Source organism: Colletotrichum navitas, assembly GCF_030913465.1.
Source record: "Colletotrichum navitas strain CBS 125086 chromosome Unknown LY79scaffold_63, whole genome shotgun sequence".
Lineage (NCBI taxonomy): Eukaryota > Fungi > Ascomycota > Sordariomycetes > Glomerellales > Glomerellaceae > Colletotrichum > Colletotrichum navitas.
In genome coordinates, this window is record NW_026850609.1 from 131,309 (window position 1) to 148,728 (window position 17,420).

Genomic DNA, 17,420 nt, shown 5'->3' on the forward strand with positions numbered 1-17,420 from the left:
AACGGTGGCCAGAATTTGGAAAAGAAGCATGATACGCAACACCTCGTGGAAACTTGTGATATACTGGTCTGCTTCTCGCAGTCGTGCGTGATGCCGTGAAGGGGGGCAATCAGCGCCACGGTGCTCGGCAGAGCGTGCTTGTGGTCGTCTTTGACCCCGCGGTAGCTTCTTGATGGCGGCTCCCCGGATACCCGTCGAAGTGAAGGAACGTGTTGAATCTCATCACACGAAATGGAGCGAATTGGGAAAACGTCTTGATAACGATTCTGGAACCAACAACTAGTGACCGCCACTTGCTGCACGGGGCCGACTGGTTACAGTTTACCAATGGTCACCCTTCTGGCGTAGTGCCAATGTGAGCCTTGCCTCCTTCAACAACATCATTCGGTCCCAATACATCCAGCTGCTAATCATTAGTTTTTTGAACCAAGCATTCTCCTCCCTTGAATCAAAAGATCGATCTTTTTTTTCTTCTTTCTTCATTGACCAACGACGATGCATTCTTTTGCTTCTGTGCAAGTCACGCGGGACGTCAAACTGCGGGAACCGTTGTTTCTCGAGAACCTGCGCGTCGCCCTGATGTGAGATAATCCCCCCCTTGGCCCTTCGCCCTTCGACAACTTTACCATTTACGTATAGGCGGACGCTGTGGATATACGTAGGCACAATCCAGCCCCGTGGACCGGAAGCGGCAAGGACATGATACCAGAAGCGCGTGTACCGCAATGGCTTGAACGTTCCTGTCTGAGGCGCACACGACTTGCACATGTGATTTGGCATTGGAGGGGGCGGTATTTTTAGACCCGGGAACGGAGCAAGTTCGGCGACGACGTGTGTGGTTTCCACCCGGAAGGAAAGTTTCGAGGGGGGGGCGGCGCCGGTGAGACGATGAGGGGTAACCCGGCTAGACCGAGGCGTCCTCTTACACGGAGGGAGTCATACTATGTATATACCTTGAGAACGCAGGTTGTGTGAGGGAAAACATGACTTGACGTCCAAACTACGCGGGGGAGGGGGTTTGAGAGATGTTCGCGACCGCGTCGTATAACCCCCCTTCCCCATGTCGGACCGATGGGGGGAAAGAAGATCGATAAAAACTGCCGATGCCACCAGCTCAACACCCGGCTCGGCGGGACATGACGCAGTACACTGGCTGGCCGAATGAGGCGCAAGAGAGTTTTGACCCTTTGGTGCGTTGTTTTTTTGTCTGCCAAGGTGCCGGCCGGGGGAAGACTCTCTGTGCTCTCTCGGTGTCTCTCTCCTGTCTCTGTGAGGCCTTCAGTACTTTGCGTTATTTCTCGAATACCATCAAGGCCGTATTTGTGACGTTCGGTTGCCCGATATCGTGGCTCTCTCACACATGGGGGAAGAATACGAGAAGCCGACGAGCCTCCAAGACCTATATAACCACCCGTTCTGACCTGTCACGAAGCCATTCTTTTGACCTCCATTCCGCTCTTCACTCACAACACACACACTCGTTCACATCCCCCCTCCTTTAGCCTTCAACATGAGGTCTTCAACACTCATGCCAGCCCTGCTGGCCCTCGCCCGGGCCGCCGCGATCCCCACTCCCACCCAGCCCGCCGCTGTCTTCGTCTCCGAGGAGGACCTCGACGCCGCCATCAAGGAGCCCCTCGTAAACTTCGTCGACGGCAACGGCCCCGTCCACGGGTTACCCTGGTACCCGGACGACCCGTCCCCGCCCTCCGCCAACCCCTTCAAGCCCTACCGCGAGTACGCGGGAGCGGACGACGGGCTCAAGAGCGCCGCGGAGGTGACAGACGGCGCCCTGGCCTGGGCGTCCCTCGAGCTCCAGGCCCTCACCGCCGCCACCCGCGGCCCTGACGATCCCGACGACGACGCCGTGATCCCTAGCGAGGATGACGTCAAGGTGATCACCGACGAGGTGGAGTCGGACGGGTACGCCTTCCCGGACGACGAGGTCATCCGCAGCAGGTTCGTCGCGATGCGCGCCCGGGACCTTGAGGAGATCGCCAAGGGGCCCGCCGGCGCCGCCGCCAACGCCACGCTCCCGGCCGACTACCACCTCGGGCTGACGAAGGACCAGCTGTGCACGGCCTTCCGCGGTCTCATGTGGAAGACGGGCGAGCTGATCACGTCCGTGTACCAGTGGCAGCCCGAATACGTGCCCTGGCTGGTTGATAACAAGGGCCCTTACATCGTATGCCCCCTTCCCCTATCTTGACAATCGTGAGGGGCTTGTATTGTAGCAAACGCCCTTTTGGACCGATGCGGAGCTGATGCCGTCTCGTGTAGTACGTCCTCGACGGCCTCCGTCATATCGAATGGGTCCTGTGGAAGATCGATCGCGGTCTGCATTACACCACCCCCTTCACCCCCGAAGAGGAGCGCGACATCAGCCGTTGCTGGTTAGAGGTGAGTTCCCATCCGCCACCCCTTCCTTTCTGCCCCAATCACATCGGTTTTTGACACGATCACAGTTCTCCGGCCACGAGTGGCAGAGGATCCGCCCCTTCGGCGGCCCCAGCGAGCTCTTCACGGCGCCCGACACGAAAGGGGTGCCGTCCAAGTGGCTGTTCGGCGAAAAAGAGCCCGCCACCGGCCCTTACACTCCCAGGCCCTTGTTCGCCCCCCGCCCCTCGCTCAAGAAGCTACTCCGCATCATCAAGGCCAAGGCGCCCGTGTCCAGGTACGAGACGTACGCCGTCCACCGCATCCACAAGGTCCTGACCCACCTCGAATCCTCTGTCATGGTAAGTGTCCTCCTCCTCCCCCATCTCCATCCACAGTTCTGCCATCTTCCTCGAGCGTAACGTGCCTTTCAAGGGGGGCTAACAAGGGGGGCAAACAAAAAAAAAACAGAGCGTCGGCAAACTCATTTTGGAGACGATCCAAATCCCGCTAACCAAAGAGCTGTTGCTCTACGACATTGAAAAGGGCCAGGGCATCCAGAACGCCCTCCACCTGGCCAAGGAAGCCTACAATTGGAACAGGGCGGCCGGCTCAGAAATAGACGTACTCCGCCCTCCCATGCCGTAGAAGGCCCATCCACATCTTATCGTAACTAACAGCGGGAGCGAGTGTCAATGGTCAAAAAGAAAAAGCGGTGGGATGAGACGAGGACATGAAGTCGAGTTGGCTTTCGATTCAGAGAGAATAAGTGTCCAGAAGCTGTCGATTGAAATGTGTTTCTGTGTATGTCAGAAAGCGTTGAACAGTGATGGTGTATTACAGCCAATGTCTTGAACTTGGAGCGTGAAAAGTGATGCTTCGTGTCGAGCTCCATGTACCCCTGTGAAAAATAACAGTGGCTCAACGGATCGTGTCTGGTCGCCTTGGTGGCTGTTGAAAGATGTATTTGCGTATTCTAATGCCATCATATGAGTCCGATGCACGCCCATGACCAAAACGCCACAAACACATAGGGAGACTGCCTCCAGGTATCAACAGTTACGTAGTATCACCTGCCACGGCCGGTTACGGGGCTCGAAGATCCCGCAGATGGTTCACGCCATCGAGCCACCGCTCCGGCCGCTGCCCACGAGGCCTGCCATCTCCAACAGCGCGCGGTCGGCGTCGTTGTCGCCGGTCCCCAGGTTGATCTTGCGCCGGGCTTCCGCCTCCCGATGCTCCCAGGCCCAACGCTCGGCCTGCGATTTCGCCTCTTCGTCACCGCCGCAGCCCCAGACCTCGAGGCTCTCGATCTCGAATCGGTCCTGGAAGTCGAACTTGCGCGACGCACTTGTTGCAAACGCGCCGCCGCCGGCGGTCCAGTCATGGTTGAAGACGCCGTACTCGAACGAGTCGTCCAGCAGCAACGACACGGAGCCGAGGGACAGCATCTCGTTCCGTCGGTGAGCTTGCGTCGGTCGGGGGTGCGGACACCCCACACCGAGCATGGGCCGGTTGGTGGGCGCCTTGGTAAAGGAGATGAACTCTGAGTTGTACCGTGACGCGGGGAATACATCGTGGATCGGCTCCAGCTGGAAAAGCACTGTGTCCCTCTCACCAAAGGTTTCCTTGCTGGTATGCTTCCAAGGGGTACTGACGTAGACGCCAAACGTAAGACGCTCCCCCTTGCTGCCGTTCGGAAACCGGCGTGGGGGAATCGACGCTGCAAAGGTTGATTGCTGGCTGCCCCGGGGGTCGTCGTCGATGCGGGTGCCACGCACGAGAAGGATCGTGGGTGCTCTCCAATTGAACACTTTGCCCTCGAAGCTCCCCGTGGAGAAGCCGTCCTTATTGCCTGAATAAAGGGGCCTCAGTCGCCTAAACAGATCCGACCCTGGCAGGAAGAAGGACAGCTGGGAAAGGACATTCAAGTTGAGGATTTCGCCGGGTTCCGGTAGCAAGGGCTGGACGATATCTTCCGGTTGCTTTTCGGCTACGGGTTCTTCGCCTTTGTGCTTTGTGAAATCCAAGTTTTTGGAGAAGAGAAAGTGCTCGAACAGGGGGCTGAACCCATTGAAGAGGTTAGGGAAGCAGACGGGCAGCACTCGGTTGTACTGACTGAACTTGATGCCAGGTGCCTTTTCGACATTCAGGAAAGCCGCCAGGATGTGCCCGGCAGTATCGCGCAGGCTGTCGAGCTCGTCGCCCGTAACACGGGTGGAATACATGGACAGCCGCTCCTGGGCATTGAGCGGCGCTATCAAGATGAGCAACATGAGCAACTTGCGAAAGTTATCGGCCGGAATCATGGCTCCTTGCATCTTGGGCGCGTCGCCTTGCCAGACGGCGTCGTTGATATCGAGCAGCTCAAAGGCGGCAATCTCAAGATCGTCGTCGTCGTCGTCCTCTGGCTCCTCCACCGGCTCGTCGACCGCGAAGCCTGCGACATGGCTCTTTGGCTGAGACTGGGTCGTCTGCTCCTCCCTGGAGGATTTCTCGGCGGCTACAGCAGCTTCGGACGCCGTGCGGTCGTGGACTGCGAGACTCTTGAAGATGAGCTTGGCGCGGTCGGTCGCACCCTTGGCCAACACCCGCTTATGCCTCTGGGTCATGATGACGACGACCATGACCATCTGATCGAGTCCGAGGACGGCGGGGGCGTTTTGGAGAAAGGGGAAGGCGCCGATGTAGGAGACCATCTGGAACACGACGGGGGAGACATGGAGGATATCAGGTATCTCGAGGAAGCGGGCGAGGGTGTCTTCCTTGAGGTAGCGGATGCCGTCCTGGTTGTCTGCCAGGCTCTTGAAGACGTCTTTGAAGGAGTAGATCTCGAGCGAAGTGAAGCACTTATCGGCGAAGCGATTGGCCTGTTGCGAAAAAGGTCGTTGGTCAGACGGATAACATGTATGGGGGTGCGGTCATGGCATGACGGCGACTTACGAGTTCATGAGTGAGCTCCTCGTGCGACAGGTGCCGGGAGCTCTCGTCCGACAGTACTTGTCCCATGTTGAGATTTCTGTAGGAACTCAGGAGACATGGACGAACGGGGTTGGAGGTTTGCAAGGGACCTTGAGGTGATGACCAACAGGCGCGGCCATGTTGGAGGAAATAGGCCAGGGAGGCTTGATGACGGAACGAAGCGGTGCATAATGAGTCGAGCCCAGAGACACAGAATCCGGCAAGTGTCACATCAGCCGCCCTCCGTACTGAGTGAGGTACGTATCCGAGGCGGGAGAACGGAGCACGCCCCGCAACGTCACTGCCACTGGCCCGAGCTCCCCTATCTGCCCCTCCCCTCCAGGGACTGGCTACCTAGGTAGGTACCTACGTAACTTTAGGTACACTGACTGTACATGTGATAGACGCTCCATCGGAAATCATGAATATCTCGGCCTACCAAGTATCGTGATAACGCCTTGGATCATCCATGCTCGTGCATCTATCTCAGTCTACGGCTGTTTTTCTGAACTGGAATTGCTTCATTCAAGATCAAATCAACAAGAACATGTCTGTCATCTGCTGGCAACCCCAAGGCACGCGCGAATGGCTAGGCCTCGGTGGCGTCCAGAAACCAAATGTTTTTCTTCAATTCGACCGGATGCGCCGCCTTTTGCCCATGTTATTACATACAACGGAGCGGAGTCTTCAATGAGACAGTGTGCCCGTCCTCGATGCCGATGCCGATGCCGATGCCCATACTATACAAAGCAGTCATGCCGTTCCTCGGTGGTACAAGTCCAGAGTCAGCCCACCCACGGCCCCTATTTCTTGGGCTCTTCCGATGACTCGCCCGACGACGAAGGCTTCCGGCCGTAGATCTCCCCAATGGTGCTGAGGGAGCTCTTGGGGTTCTCCTTCTTGTGAGTCTGGTCCGCCGACGGCGCCGGGGACGCGGCGCTCTCCGCCTCCGGCTTGCCCCACCCCGAGAGTCCCAACGTACCGAGCACGCCGCCGGACTTGGGCTTCTCCCCGTCGGCTGGCGTCTCGCTCCCGGCAGCACCCGATTTCGCGGCCTCGAACTTGGCCCTCTTATTCTGCAGCATGGCCCTGAGGGCCTTCTCCTCGTCGTCACGGGCCTCGAGCTCGCGGATCCACCTCTGGCGCTTCTCCTCGGCGTCCTTGGCCTCCTTGATCTTGCGCAGCTCGGCGGTGCGTTCGCGGTCCTTGTTGTAGTACATGCTGCCGGCGAGCATGGCGAGGACGGTGAAGCCCTGGGCGGCGACACGGGCACGGAACATCTTGTTGGCCTGGGCCGAGTCGCCGCGGCGGATGGCGCGCCATGCGCTGACGAAGGCGAAGACAGTGAGACCGCAGCCTGGCGCAGGGTCAGCGAGAGTCGTCCACCGGGTATTGTAGAGTATACGCACCAAGAGGGATCAGGGGCTCCTCTCTGAGCTTCCGGAAGACTTTGTGCAGGACGCGCTCATCGTAGAATTCGCTGCAAGTCGCGTGGGCTGGTTAGCACCCTTCTTTTTTGCATTTTTTTTTCTTCCCCCCTCTCCAAATGTTACAGCTTGCTTGTCGCACAGCTCGGGCCGTCGACTCACTTGTTCTCGTCAAAAGACGACGGCATGGGCCGGTCGAGAAGCGTAGGCTTTCCGTCGGGGCCGGACATTATGGCAATTTTTAATTGACGTCGTGGTGGTGGTTGGAGCTGTGCAGTGGGTGAAGGGGGCAATCATACGTTTCCGCTGGTCGGCAACTTCGATGATGAAATCGACTTTCTGAATTTCGGGGACTGAATGCGCCTAGTGTAGTGCCCCGACCCTTGAGCAGGTTTGCGGCAAATCGCGGCTATTTCCACAGCTCGGAGACCTTGATTGAAGTATGTAATTACACCCCATTAGATGACAGTTGGGTCAGTGACAAGCTGTCAACCTCGATTGTATCCCTTTAGTTGCGAACGGACCCCACCAGCACCGCCTCACTTTCCCCTCACTTCTTAGAATACATAACAATATATTATTTTAGAATGTTGTTTTCTTAGACACCACTACAGCAACATTGCCGCGCCACTTTGGCCCATATGTCCAATTGCCACACTTCAACATGTAACACCCCCCAATGGTTCCCTCACCTACGTCCACACAGTGACCGCCTGCCAATGTCTTATCGTTATCTTCCATTAAACCTTGGTGCATGGACCACCTGTCTAATAGCAGAAACCCCCAGGGCGGTACCTGACTTGTACATTATACGTAGTTTGCTGACCTTCAACATCTCTTGTGGGAGTAAAAATGCAATGAATGTTCGCGATCCGCAAAGTTCCAGTAGTATGTCGTCTGTCTCATTTCAAATAGCCCCGATGAGAAGGTGATGGTTTTGGTACGTCATTTCGACTCCCCTTGACTCTCGCTGATGTGTCTTTTGCCTGTCATTCTGTCCCATTTTTGCTAGGCATGACCCCGCCAGGCGTCAAGTAAGCTCCCTCCTAGACTTGGATCACACATACCTCATTATCGGAGGCTTGAAGGATGTCTGCGGTAGCCTGGCCATCCACCTGGCCCGGCAAGGAGCCAAGCACCTCTCCGTAATGTCTCGCAGCGGCTGGCAGGATCGAGTGTACCCAGATTGTTGTCCGAGACATCGAGGCCTTGGGCTGCTCTGTCAACTTATTTCAAGGCGATGTGAGCTTAGCCGAGGACATCAGGCGCTGCTCTGACAAGATACAGTGGGGACTCACGAGTCTGAGATCTATACACAGTATACACCTAAAGTAGAACTGACACGGTTAAATAGGTGATGGATTCGATGACTGTCTAAGCTAGAGCTACGGCTGGCAAGTTTTAAGTTATAGTAGGTTATAGGAGGAAAATAGTGTTATTTACACTGTATTTCTTAAAGATAACTTAGTCTCTAAAACTAGACTTATAATTCTTTTTCTATAAGAATAATAAAGCTAACGTTAAAATATATTTAGTTTTATAAATACTTAAGTTTTAGTTAAATTAAAAAAACTAGCTATTATATACCTAAATCTTATAGTTATTAATACTTTTAGATGCTATTGGTTAGTGAATTCAACGTAGTGCACTGTAAAGTGATCTCAGACCTATGAGTCTCCACTGTACTCCGCATTGATTCTTGTAGGCGGCATCATCCAGGGCGCAGCCGTCTTCAGGGTAAGCTTCTCTTTCTACAACCCAATGCCTCCCCCCCCCCCCCCCCCCAACCCTACCCTGTCTTCTTTTTCAGGCATCACACACTCTCTGTAAACAAGCCCGGACGTTCTGTCTCCCAGTAGTCGCCGAGAAGCTCACATACGTTTGTTTTGGAACGCCGTAGGACAGAACGTTCGAGTCCATGACCCATGCCGATTACACAGCTGCCCTCTCATGCAAGGTCTAAGGCACTTGGAATCTGCATACTGTTGCGTCAGAAACAAAATAGCCTGTCCGCTTATTACGATGCTCTCCTCCACCTCGGGTCTGATCAGCTAAAATGGACAGGCCAACTACGCGGGCAGCAACGCCTTCATGGACGCACTCACGGCGCACCGCCGGGTTTTAGGCCCCCATGCCACCAGCATCAACCTGGTACCAGTTGAGAATGTTGGATAAAGTATCTACGTGGATACAATAACCCTTATCTGATTAATAATATAGTGATTATAACTCTGTTGCTCCCTCTAGCCGCTGGGGGGCAGAATGCATGTACTCTTGATTTTCCTTTTTAGGTAGAGAAACCTATCTTGGAAATACAATCACACAGAAAGAAATTCTGGGCCCACCCGGCATTTATACTATCAATCGTCTTGTAGAGTCAATACCGTGGCGCTTACGAGCTGTACGGCGAGCCCAAGGATGGTATACACGATACTGATAGGCAAACAATCAGCTTTTGATTTACTATACCCTTGCCATATACGTTGTCAATTTTGTGGTTCTATTCGTAATAAAAGTAATGATCTTTAAATGAATTTATAAGTTTATTTTCGTAGATGTGTGGGCTGGAGGGAAATAAAGGGGTGAGCCCAGACTTCTTGCACGTCACTGTACAACTTACATTTACCTAGCGGTACTGCCCCTTTTAGCCTGGTGGCACACTTCTAGTAATGCGTGCACTCTAGCGCTTTAATTTACTACTATATTTACTGCCATGTTTACCGTGGAGAGTAGAAATCTAGTTATTTCCTAGCTAGTTAAAGGTTACTCACAAACGTTTGCATAGTCTCTATTATTACGGTCATGTCCGATCGGACAGCTGGCTACCCCGACCAAGGTAGATACAGTGGATCAATCTACTGGACTAACCGCAGATTGACTCGCGGTCTGGCTACGTATATAGTCTGCCTTTTAACCAGGCAGCCTATCATGGCTTCTCTTAAGTCTTCTTCGATACACACAATTAGGACTACTTTGATACCCCGTCATTCTTCAACTTACCTACTTACACATACAGTTATCTGTGTTACAAGACCTGCGACTCTAATACTCTGACGGAAAAGTACGATAAGCCCATACAACCATAATGCGCATTACATTCATTACTGTTGTTGCCCTTTTGACCGGCGCTGTTACTGCCGCCGGCACGAAGCCCGGCACGCAGGCAAATAGTTGTGCCGCTGTTACTCCCAGCACACCGCTACAGAATGGCCAATGCCACGGGCACACTTTGCGCCAAATGTCAAGACAGGATATCAATGATTGCGCTGCACATTACGACCCAACCGTAAAGTATCCTGTCTGGGATGAATCGGAAGATTTTAGCTGCAGCATGTGCCCACCAAAGAAGACTTTGTTAAAATTAAAGAAAAAGCAGATGATGAGTAAAAACCGCCAGAAGTCACTGCGTAAGTAATAAATATTCCTAATTATAACAAGATACTAACTACTATATTACAGAGAGAAACGGTCCTATTCAAGAACGAGGCATAATTAGCTGTATAGATTGTTTAGTTAGCTCTGCAATCGCTTGCACATGTGGTGGGATTGCTGCTGTGGTTTGCTGCCCATGCCTTACTTACGGTCTTATTGAAATGTGTATTCGGGACTGCACTTAGCATCAATCATGGTAATTACATTTGTGTTAGTATTCTCAGCAACATATAGCACGTGCAATCCGGGTGTTTTATAAAGCCTGATTAATAGCAAGACTTCTTTAGTAGATTAATATAAGGTGTTTCTTAAAGTGACACAGCCCTCCCTCCTGGCAGCTGTTCCGAATCTGACAGGGCAAATAGGCTGTAGGAGCTGTTAGTTAAGGAGAATAGCAGTGACGTGAAGAGACGCGTGAAAGCAGCGAACGTAAGTAGAAACTCTGCCACAGGGCACCTAGTCTTGGAGCTCTGCGATGCGATGTCGCCCCGAAACCCCTATCACGGTGACATGGAAAGCTGGGCACGCTGCGGGAGCATGGGTGCTGCAACCAATCCATAGCGTGCCATTGCTGCCAAGCTCACCACTAAAGTACAAGAAAACCAACCATCCAAGTTTACCCCGCAGGCCGACTTCAGCTCCGATGCCGACCCCCACTATAAACAAAATTCCACCTTACTGCGAAGATGGTTCGGCCTGGTGGTGTGTTGGTCCCCCGTCCCCGTCCCGGTCGTGACTCTTTAACTCTTTTTTAGATGTGGGACTTTGCTGCTGCTCTCTGTCAGGCAACGTGACTCGACTTCTCTAACTTTCACTCTCCCTCATCTTCCCGCGTAAACATAAAAAAGTAAAAAAAAGGGAAGTAAAAAAACCACACAGCCGTCATGTTAGAAAACGCAGAACCTTCCGCCGTCGCCGTCATGACCAATGGCACCCTCGATGGCGTCAATGGCGATCACCCACCGCGCCCAAAGACACCGCAGCCCCAAGGCATGTCTTTGACCGAGTACAGCGCCAATCCGTCCACGCCCCCGGAGGAGAGGCGCAATCGCATCAAGGGCGTCGTGCCTGATGATTTTCTCCTGCCCGATGGCCACCCTGACGTGAGAAGCCCGTCCGTTGGAGCCCAGTAGCTCTGTGGCACACATGAGAAATGCTGACATCCGGCCATGTCTAGTACCTCCGACTCATCGCCGCCGCAACCTCGCGCGTCTACGAGGCCTGCAAGATCACGCCGCTCCAGCCCGCCGTGAACCTCAGCAATAGACTCGAGTGCAATGTGCTGCTGAAGCGCGAGGACCAGCAGCCCGTCTTCAGCTTCAAGCTGCGCGGCGCTTACAACAAGATGGCTCACCTTGACCCCGCCAAGAGCTGGAAGGGCGTCGTCTGCTGCTCTGCGGGCAACCACGCCCAGGGCGTCGCTTACTCGGCGCGCAAGCTAAAGATCCCTGCCACCATCATCATGCCCGAGGCCACCCCCAGCATCAAGCATCTCAACGTTGCGCGCTTGGGTGGTCACGTTGTACTGCACGGCGCCGACTTCGACGCGGCCAAGGAGGAGTGCGCCCGGAGGGAGGTGCAGGACGGGCTGATCAACATCCCCCCCTTTGACGACCCGTATGTCATTGCGGGCCAGGGAACCATCGGCATGGAGCTGTTCGGCCAGATCAACATGGCCAAGCTGGACGCTATCTTCTGCTGCGTCGGCGGCGGTGGTCTCATCTCCGGCATCGGCGTCTACGTCAAGCGCATGGCGCCCCACGTCAAGATCATCGGTGTCGAGACCTACGACGCCAATGCCATGGTGCAGTCTTTGGCCAAGGGAGAGCGCGTGGTTTTGGACACCGTCGGCCTCTTCGCCGACGGCGCCGCCGTCAAGACGGTGGGCGAGGAGACGTTCCGCCTCTGCAAAGACGTCGTCGACGAGGTCATCCAGGTCACCACGGACGAGGTCTGCGCAGCCATGAAGGACATGTATGACGACACCCGCGCCGGTCTCGAGCCCGCCGGCGCGCTGTCCATTGCCGGCCTCAAGAAGTACGTCACTCAGAACCCGAGCGACCGCCGGAGAACCATGATTGCCGTCACCTCGGGCGCCAACATGAACTTTGACCGTCTGCGTTTCGTTGCCGAGCGCGCCACACTCGGCGAGGGCAAGGAGGCGCTGCTGTCGGTCAGCATCCCCGAGAGGCCCGGCGCATTCGCCAACCTTATCACCAGCATCATGCCCCACTCGGTCACCGAGTTCTCCTACCGCTATGCCACCAACGAGGCCGCCAACGTCCTCATCGGTATCTCCTTGACGGCCCCGGCATCCCAGAGGACGCAGGAGCTGCACATGCTGCTGGAGCGCATCCGGTCGCACGACATGTCGGTGACGGATCTCTCGGCCGACGAGCTCGCCAAGAGCCACATCCGGTACCTCGTCGGCGGTCGTTCCAACGTGCCCAACGAGCGCCTGTACATGTTCAACTTCCCCGAGCGCCCCGGCGCGCTGGAGAAGTTCCTCATGACCCTCCGCCCCAAGTTCAACATCAGCCTGTTTAACTACCGTAACTATGGCGGCGACACGGGCAAGATCCTGGCGGGCATCCTGTGCCCCGACGACGAGGTCCAGGAGCTGGAGCAGTTCCTTACCGCCATTGGCTACCCGTGGGAGGACTGCACCGAATCCGCCGTGTTCAAGACCTTCCTCCGCAGTTGATTAACATGTCATCGAGGGACTGGCGCGCGCGCGCGCGCGAGAATAATTACAGTTTGGCGTCGGGAGTTTTGACTATGGAAATTTTCAGATGATTCATTTTGGGAGAACAAAAAGTATGATGGTTCAGAGAATATAGAGAAGAGGCTTTCAAGAACGCAAAACTGCCTCTCCCATAGATAAAATACTACTGCGTTCAACCGGACGTCTCTGGGAAAAGACTCTTTGCGTCCAGATGCGACTACATTTCACGGTGCTGCAATGAATCCGCTGTCCTAAAGTTCGCGTCACTGTCGTCCGATACCGCAGAATCGCGATAAGCAACGTTTGCTCTGATAAGCGCACGGACGTCAGCACCACGTGACGGCGCCAAGAAGGCCGAAAATGTTCCCACCGGGGACCCCTTCGACACCAGCGCCGTCGACATCGCGAAGCTCCTCCACGTCTTCCGACACACTCTCCCACCCCGCCAGCTCCGGACCAGCAGCCGTCGAGACGAAACGCACAATCCCTCAGACGTCCTCGACGAATTGAGCTTCCGAACCCCACCCCACTCCGTTTCCGAAACAATCCGACCGCCCGAGTCTCGACCTTCGGTAACGAGTAGAAGTAAAAGAAGAGTAAAAAAGAAAAGAAAAAAAAGAACAACAAAATGGCCTCCCTCGCCGCCTCTTTCCGGTCATTGACCCTCACGACCGCGCGCGCAACGATCCCCCGCCTCGGGGCTCCGGCGACGGCCTCGCGCGCCCTGTCGACGGCGGTCCTGACCAAGAAGCCGGCGCAGAGGAGCGAGTCGGTGCTCGCGGCGTTCGGGCAGAAGGCCGCGGCCGTGGGCAGCGCGGTGGTGCAGCAGACGAGGGGGATGAAGGTGCACAGCTCCGTCAAGAAGAGGTGCGAGCACTGCAAGGTGAGCCGTTTTCTTTCTGCAAGCGCTGGTTCGATGGGGGGGTAAGGTGCAAGTTTTAGACGGATGATGGGGTCGGATTGGACTTGGATATGCGATGCTGAGAAAGGGGGAGAGACTCTGGAACAGGGAGATGAGGTCCTGAGTGGGATGCTGAACCCTTCTTGCTAACGTACAAATGCACAGGTCGTCCGACGCAAGGCGGGCAAGAGGCACAACGGGTACCTGTACGTCATTTGCAAGGCGAACCCCAGACACAAGCAACGTCAGTCTTGAGAGGTTGACCAGCCTCCCGGCTCGGAGGGTCGAGGAGGCGGAACCGGCGTGGCCTGTGTATGAGAGGAGTCTGTACAACCACCGAGAGGAAGCGCGAGAGAAGGCAGGGTTAGGGTGCGAGGGGTTCGGGCAACACAGACAGCGTCCCATCCTGTGGGATAGACCCAGGTCCAAGGCGGGTGGCGATAGATCTCGTGGTCCAGAGAGCAGAAGAAAAGAACTCCCGCTGGTCACCGGGCATGCATCTTTTGCGGCATCGAACAGGGCAGCAAAAGGTTCATGCCCCTGTATTATACAAGTACATACATCTACACAAGCAACTCTACATTTCCGTCACGTCACATGCCGTCGACGTAGCGCTCCATGCCCTGCCACTCCGTCTTGCCGGTCGAGATGAGGTAGCGGATGTGTCCCTGCGAGTCGACTGTCAGGAAACGCGAGGCGGAAAAGCGAGGGTGGGGGTGCGCAGGAAAGGGGAAAAGGGGAAAGGGGGGAGCTCACGAGATCGGTTACGTCCCGGTGGCGCTCAAACTCCTCGCGGGCGAAGCGGCGCGACTCGGCGCGGGTGTTGGGGTCGGCGATGCGCCGGGTGCCGCGGATGATTTCGCGGTAGAGCGAGATGGCGCGGGATCTCTGGAGGAACTGTGATTGGGTTAGGGAGGGGCAATTGTCAGTATACGAAGTTCCGTGTTTTTTTGTTTTTTTCATTCACGCTGATTATTCAGGAAGGGCACCTGTTTTCTCTTACATGGTCCAGACTCAAGGCCTTCTTGCCGAGGCGCGACTTGGCCGGGCCATTGGAGTAGCTGCGGACGAGGGACCACAGGGGGGTTTTGAAGGGCATCAGGCCGGGATTATAGGGAAAGGGGGGGAGGGGGAGGTGGTGAAGTCGACTACATCTACTACATCTGTGTCTGTTGCGAAAGCTCAATCAATGGAAGCTCGATGAAGAGAGAAGCTTCAAGTGACTTTTTGGAGACTGGATGAGGTCAGGACGGGGAAACCTCGGCTCCGGGCGGACCCGCCCCGCTTCGGCCGGGTAAGGGGACCGTTGCGTGCAGTGCATACTGCATACGCAGTGCATTGCTTTCGCTTTTAGCGGTCGCAGAGGCCAGTTTTAGTGGACGCGTTCCCCCCGCTGGAGTTACACGGTCGTGATTTACAGGCGCGAGATGCAAACAGTTTCCTTGACTTGAATCTCTCCATCCATGTTACATGACATGACATGGCATAGATCGGTTCGTTTGGTTCGAACTTGGATTTCACTTTGATCGATACTGCTCCGGTTCCGTTTTCAACTCGGGAAAAAATGGCACCGCCTCGCAAACGCCGCAGGGCGCCTACGAACCCCATCGAGGCGGCGAACCGCAAGCCAGACGACCAGTTCATCAAGGACCACCTGCGCCCAAGGTTCGTTTGTTCTACTTTCTTCTCCCCCATTCTTACTGGACGTGGAAGTGGAAGCCCAGAGTTGCTCATCTATTTAAAAAAACAAAACTACTAAAAAAAAAAACAAAAAAAACTCACCAACGATACAGCCCGGACTGGACATCATGGACGCACCCCGCGAGCGGCAAGCCCTACGCCCTCTCGCTCAAGTCGGCGCCGGCGCTCGCCCAGCACGAGCTGCAGGCCTGCTTCGATCTCATCGAGCGCACCAGCGGGGCCGACTACCGGGCCTCCAGGGACGGGTGGAGGCCGCTGGCCAAGCTGAAGGAGATGAGGAGCCCCGAGCTGCGCTACATCCTCGTCAAGGAAGCCCCGGCGGCGGCGGCGGCGGACGGTGGTGGCCATGGCGAGAAGGCGACCGGGGAAGAAGGAGGCAGGATATGCGGCTTCACGAGCCTAATGCCGACCTTCGAGGAGGGCGAGGCCGTGGTCTACTGCTACGAGATCCACCTCGTGGAAGAGCTGAGAGGGTGAGTTCCCGGAATTGCCCCTCCCTTATAAGCCAATTACTCGGCAATTGGTCATTGTCAAGAAACTGACGGGCAAAAACCCCCGCGGGCCCAGAACCGGCATGGGGCGCGGGCTCATGGACCACCTCGTCCGGGTGGCGAAGAGCATCCCCGGCGTCGAAAAGGTGATGCTGACGTGCTTCGTCGCCAACGCCGGCGCGCGCGCCTTCTACGAGCGGCTCGGGTTCGAGAGGGACGCCATATCGCCGCCCGAGCGGACGCTGCGGTCCGGCACCGTATTCGTACCGGACTATCTCATCATGAGCAGGAGGGTGGTGCGCGGCGGGCCTGCGAGGACGGACGGGCAGGCTCCGGCGGCGGCGGCGGCGCACGCTGGGGACGGCGAGGAGACGGGGGATGGGAAAGTGTGATGTGGCATGATGGGAGTTTATGATCATATACCCTGCAGACAGACGGGCATCGAGAGCGTTATCATTTTTTGTATCCCTCTGCACAACGAAGCAAAGGATCTCGTGGGTCGGTGATGACTCTAGAGGCATGAGATTCGACATCGCTGCAGTCATGCCCGACTATTTCCCGCCGTCCCCATGAGGGAGCGTTCGAAAACCTGCTCTCGATGGTGGTTCGTCCGACTGGATGAGCTAGAGGGAGTTTGGCCGAACAAAGCCAAAACATAAAAAATAGTGAGGCTGAGGTGCATGCTACTTACTATTTTGGGCTCATGCAGTCAGGCCCACAACTCTCTCCGTCGGGCTTGTTTTCCATATCGCTAAGCTGCGGAGAGAGGCTTGGCGTCGGTGAGGGTGAGATGAGACGACGGGTGGACGGACGGACGACAAAACCTAAAAGGGACGCTGCAGGGACATTCCCGCCACTTTTCTCACTGCAGTGAGACCCTCGTTCGTTGGCTGAACTCGAGGCACCGGACCGCTCGTTCACTCTCAACGTCGTGCCACAACGCACATCTTCATCTCGATCCCAGGGTCATGCCAAGTTTCGTGTCTGCCTGGGGGGGGCCGGGCGTCAGATCGTCGCGCGGCGGCCGTCTAGCGGATCTGCAACGAAGGCCGGCAAAGCTAGCCAGGCTGGGCGAGGGGCTGAATACGGAAGAGCCAGCAGGTATCCGTAGAGGTCTACAGATACATGTCTGTCTGTGTACGAATATGCCTTCCAACGTCAATGTCTTTGGGGGGGCTTCACTCGAGACAGAACCGTTCCGCACATAGGTACCGATGCCTACGTAGTATGACGCCGCCGTCCTCCCCGCCTCATCTCCAATGCGTGCCAGCGGTGATCACCATCGCACTACCCCTTGCATGAGAGCAACACGCCGGGGACGAGACGTCCAAATCTGTTTCGTGGCTTCCTTCAGCCCAAGCTCAGTTGATCAGCCCTAGGACGCCGTCGTCAGGTCTAGCGCGCCT

The 17,420-nt window shown here is 55.8% G+C and overlaps 8 protein-coding genes across 8 annotated transcripts; 5 read left to right on the forward strand and 3 right to left on the reverse strand.

Annotated features, from left to right (window-relative positions):
• Positions 1-1,510: 1,510 nt before the first annotated feature.
• Positions 1,511-3,024, forward strand: LY79DRAFT_522297 (uncharacterized protein; the record flags this gene model as incomplete). The annotated part of the gene is made up of 4 exons (XM_060555433.1): positions 1,511-2,185; positions 2,281-2,400; positions 2,466-2,744; positions 2,872-3,024. 4 exons carry the CDS (start codon positions 1,511-1,513, stop codon positions 3,022-3,024), a joined length of 1,227 nt encoding a protein of 408 aa, XP_060410800.1.
• Positions 3,025-3,491: 467 nt separating this feature from the next.
• Positions 3,492-5,385, reverse strand: LY79DRAFT_522291 (restriction of telomere capping protein 5; the record flags this gene model as incomplete). Its single annotated transcript, XM_060555432.1, has 2 exons — positions 3,492-5,246; positions 5,320-5,385. 2 exons carry the CDS (start codon positions 5,383-5,385, stop codon positions 3,492-3,494), a joined length of 1,821 nt encoding a protein of 606 aa, XP_060410801.1.
• Positions 5,386-6,140: 755 nt separating this feature from the next.
• LY79DRAFT_582370 (hypoxia induced protein conserved region-domain-containing protein) lies at positions 6,141-6,994 on the reverse strand (the record flags this gene model as incomplete). Its single annotated transcript, XM_060560252.1, has 3 exons — positions 6,141-6,694; positions 6,747-6,817; positions 6,927-6,994. The coding sequence occupies 3 exons, from the start codon at positions 6,992-6,994 to the stop codon at positions 6,141-6,143; spliced, it is 693 nt and encodes a 230-aa protein (XP_060410802.1).
• A 2,556-nt stretch (positions 6,995-9,550) lies between these two features.
• Positions 9,551-10,476, forward strand: LY79DRAFT_563627 (uncharacterized protein). Its single transcript, XM_060558578.1, has 2 exons — positions 9,551-10,171; positions 10,224-10,476. Exons 1-2 carry the CDS (start codon positions 9,850-9,852, stop codon positions 10,379-10,381), a joined length of 480 nt encoding a protein of 159 aa, XP_060410803.1. The 5' UTR covers positions 9,551-9,849; the 3' UTR covers positions 10,382-10,476.
• Positions 10,477-10,689: 213 nt separating this feature from the next.
• Positions 10,690-13,150, forward strand: LY79DRAFT_638258 (threonine ammonia-lyase). The gene is made up of 2 exons (XM_060562292.1): positions 10,690-11,299; positions 11,374-13,150. The coding sequence occupies exons 1-2, from the start codon at positions 11,081-11,083 to the stop codon at positions 12,898-12,900; spliced, it is 1,746 nt and encodes a 581-aa protein (XP_060410804.1). The 5' UTR covers positions 10,690-11,080; the 3' UTR covers positions 12,901-13,150.
• Positions 13,151-13,263: 113 nt separating this feature from the next.
• LY79DRAFT_563630 (ribosomal protein L36) lies at positions 13,264-14,415 on the forward strand. The gene is made up of 2 exons (XM_060558579.1): positions 13,264-13,804; positions 13,988-14,415. Exons 1-2 carry the CDS (start codon positions 13,550-13,552, stop codon positions 14,075-14,077), a joined length of 345 nt encoding a protein of 114 aa, XP_060410805.1. The 5' UTR covers positions 13,264-13,549; the 3' UTR covers positions 14,078-14,415.
• Positions 14,416-15,014, reverse strand: LY79DRAFT_638263 (complex 1 protein; the record flags this gene model as incomplete). Its single annotated transcript, XM_060562293.1, has 3 exons — positions 14,826-15,014; positions 14,579-14,719; positions 14,416-14,490 (listed from the first exon to the last, which is right to left on the reverse strand). The coding sequence occupies exons 1-3, from the start codon at positions 14,919-14,921 to the stop codon at positions 14,416-14,418; spliced, it is 312 nt and encodes a 103-aa protein (XP_060410806.1). The 5' UTR covers positions 14,922-15,014.
• A 161-nt stretch (positions 15,015-15,175) lies between these two features.
• Positions 15,176-16,739, forward strand: LY79DRAFT_563634 (acetyltransferase). The gene is made up of 3 exons (XM_060558580.1): positions 15,176-15,487; positions 15,616-15,996; positions 16,091-16,739. Exons 1-3 carry the CDS (start codon positions 15,387-15,389, stop codon positions 16,404-16,406), a joined length of 798 nt encoding a protein of 265 aa, XP_060410807.1. The 5' UTR covers positions 15,176-15,386; the 3' UTR covers positions 16,407-16,739.
• The last annotated feature ends 681 nt before the right edge of the window (positions 16,740-17,420 follow it).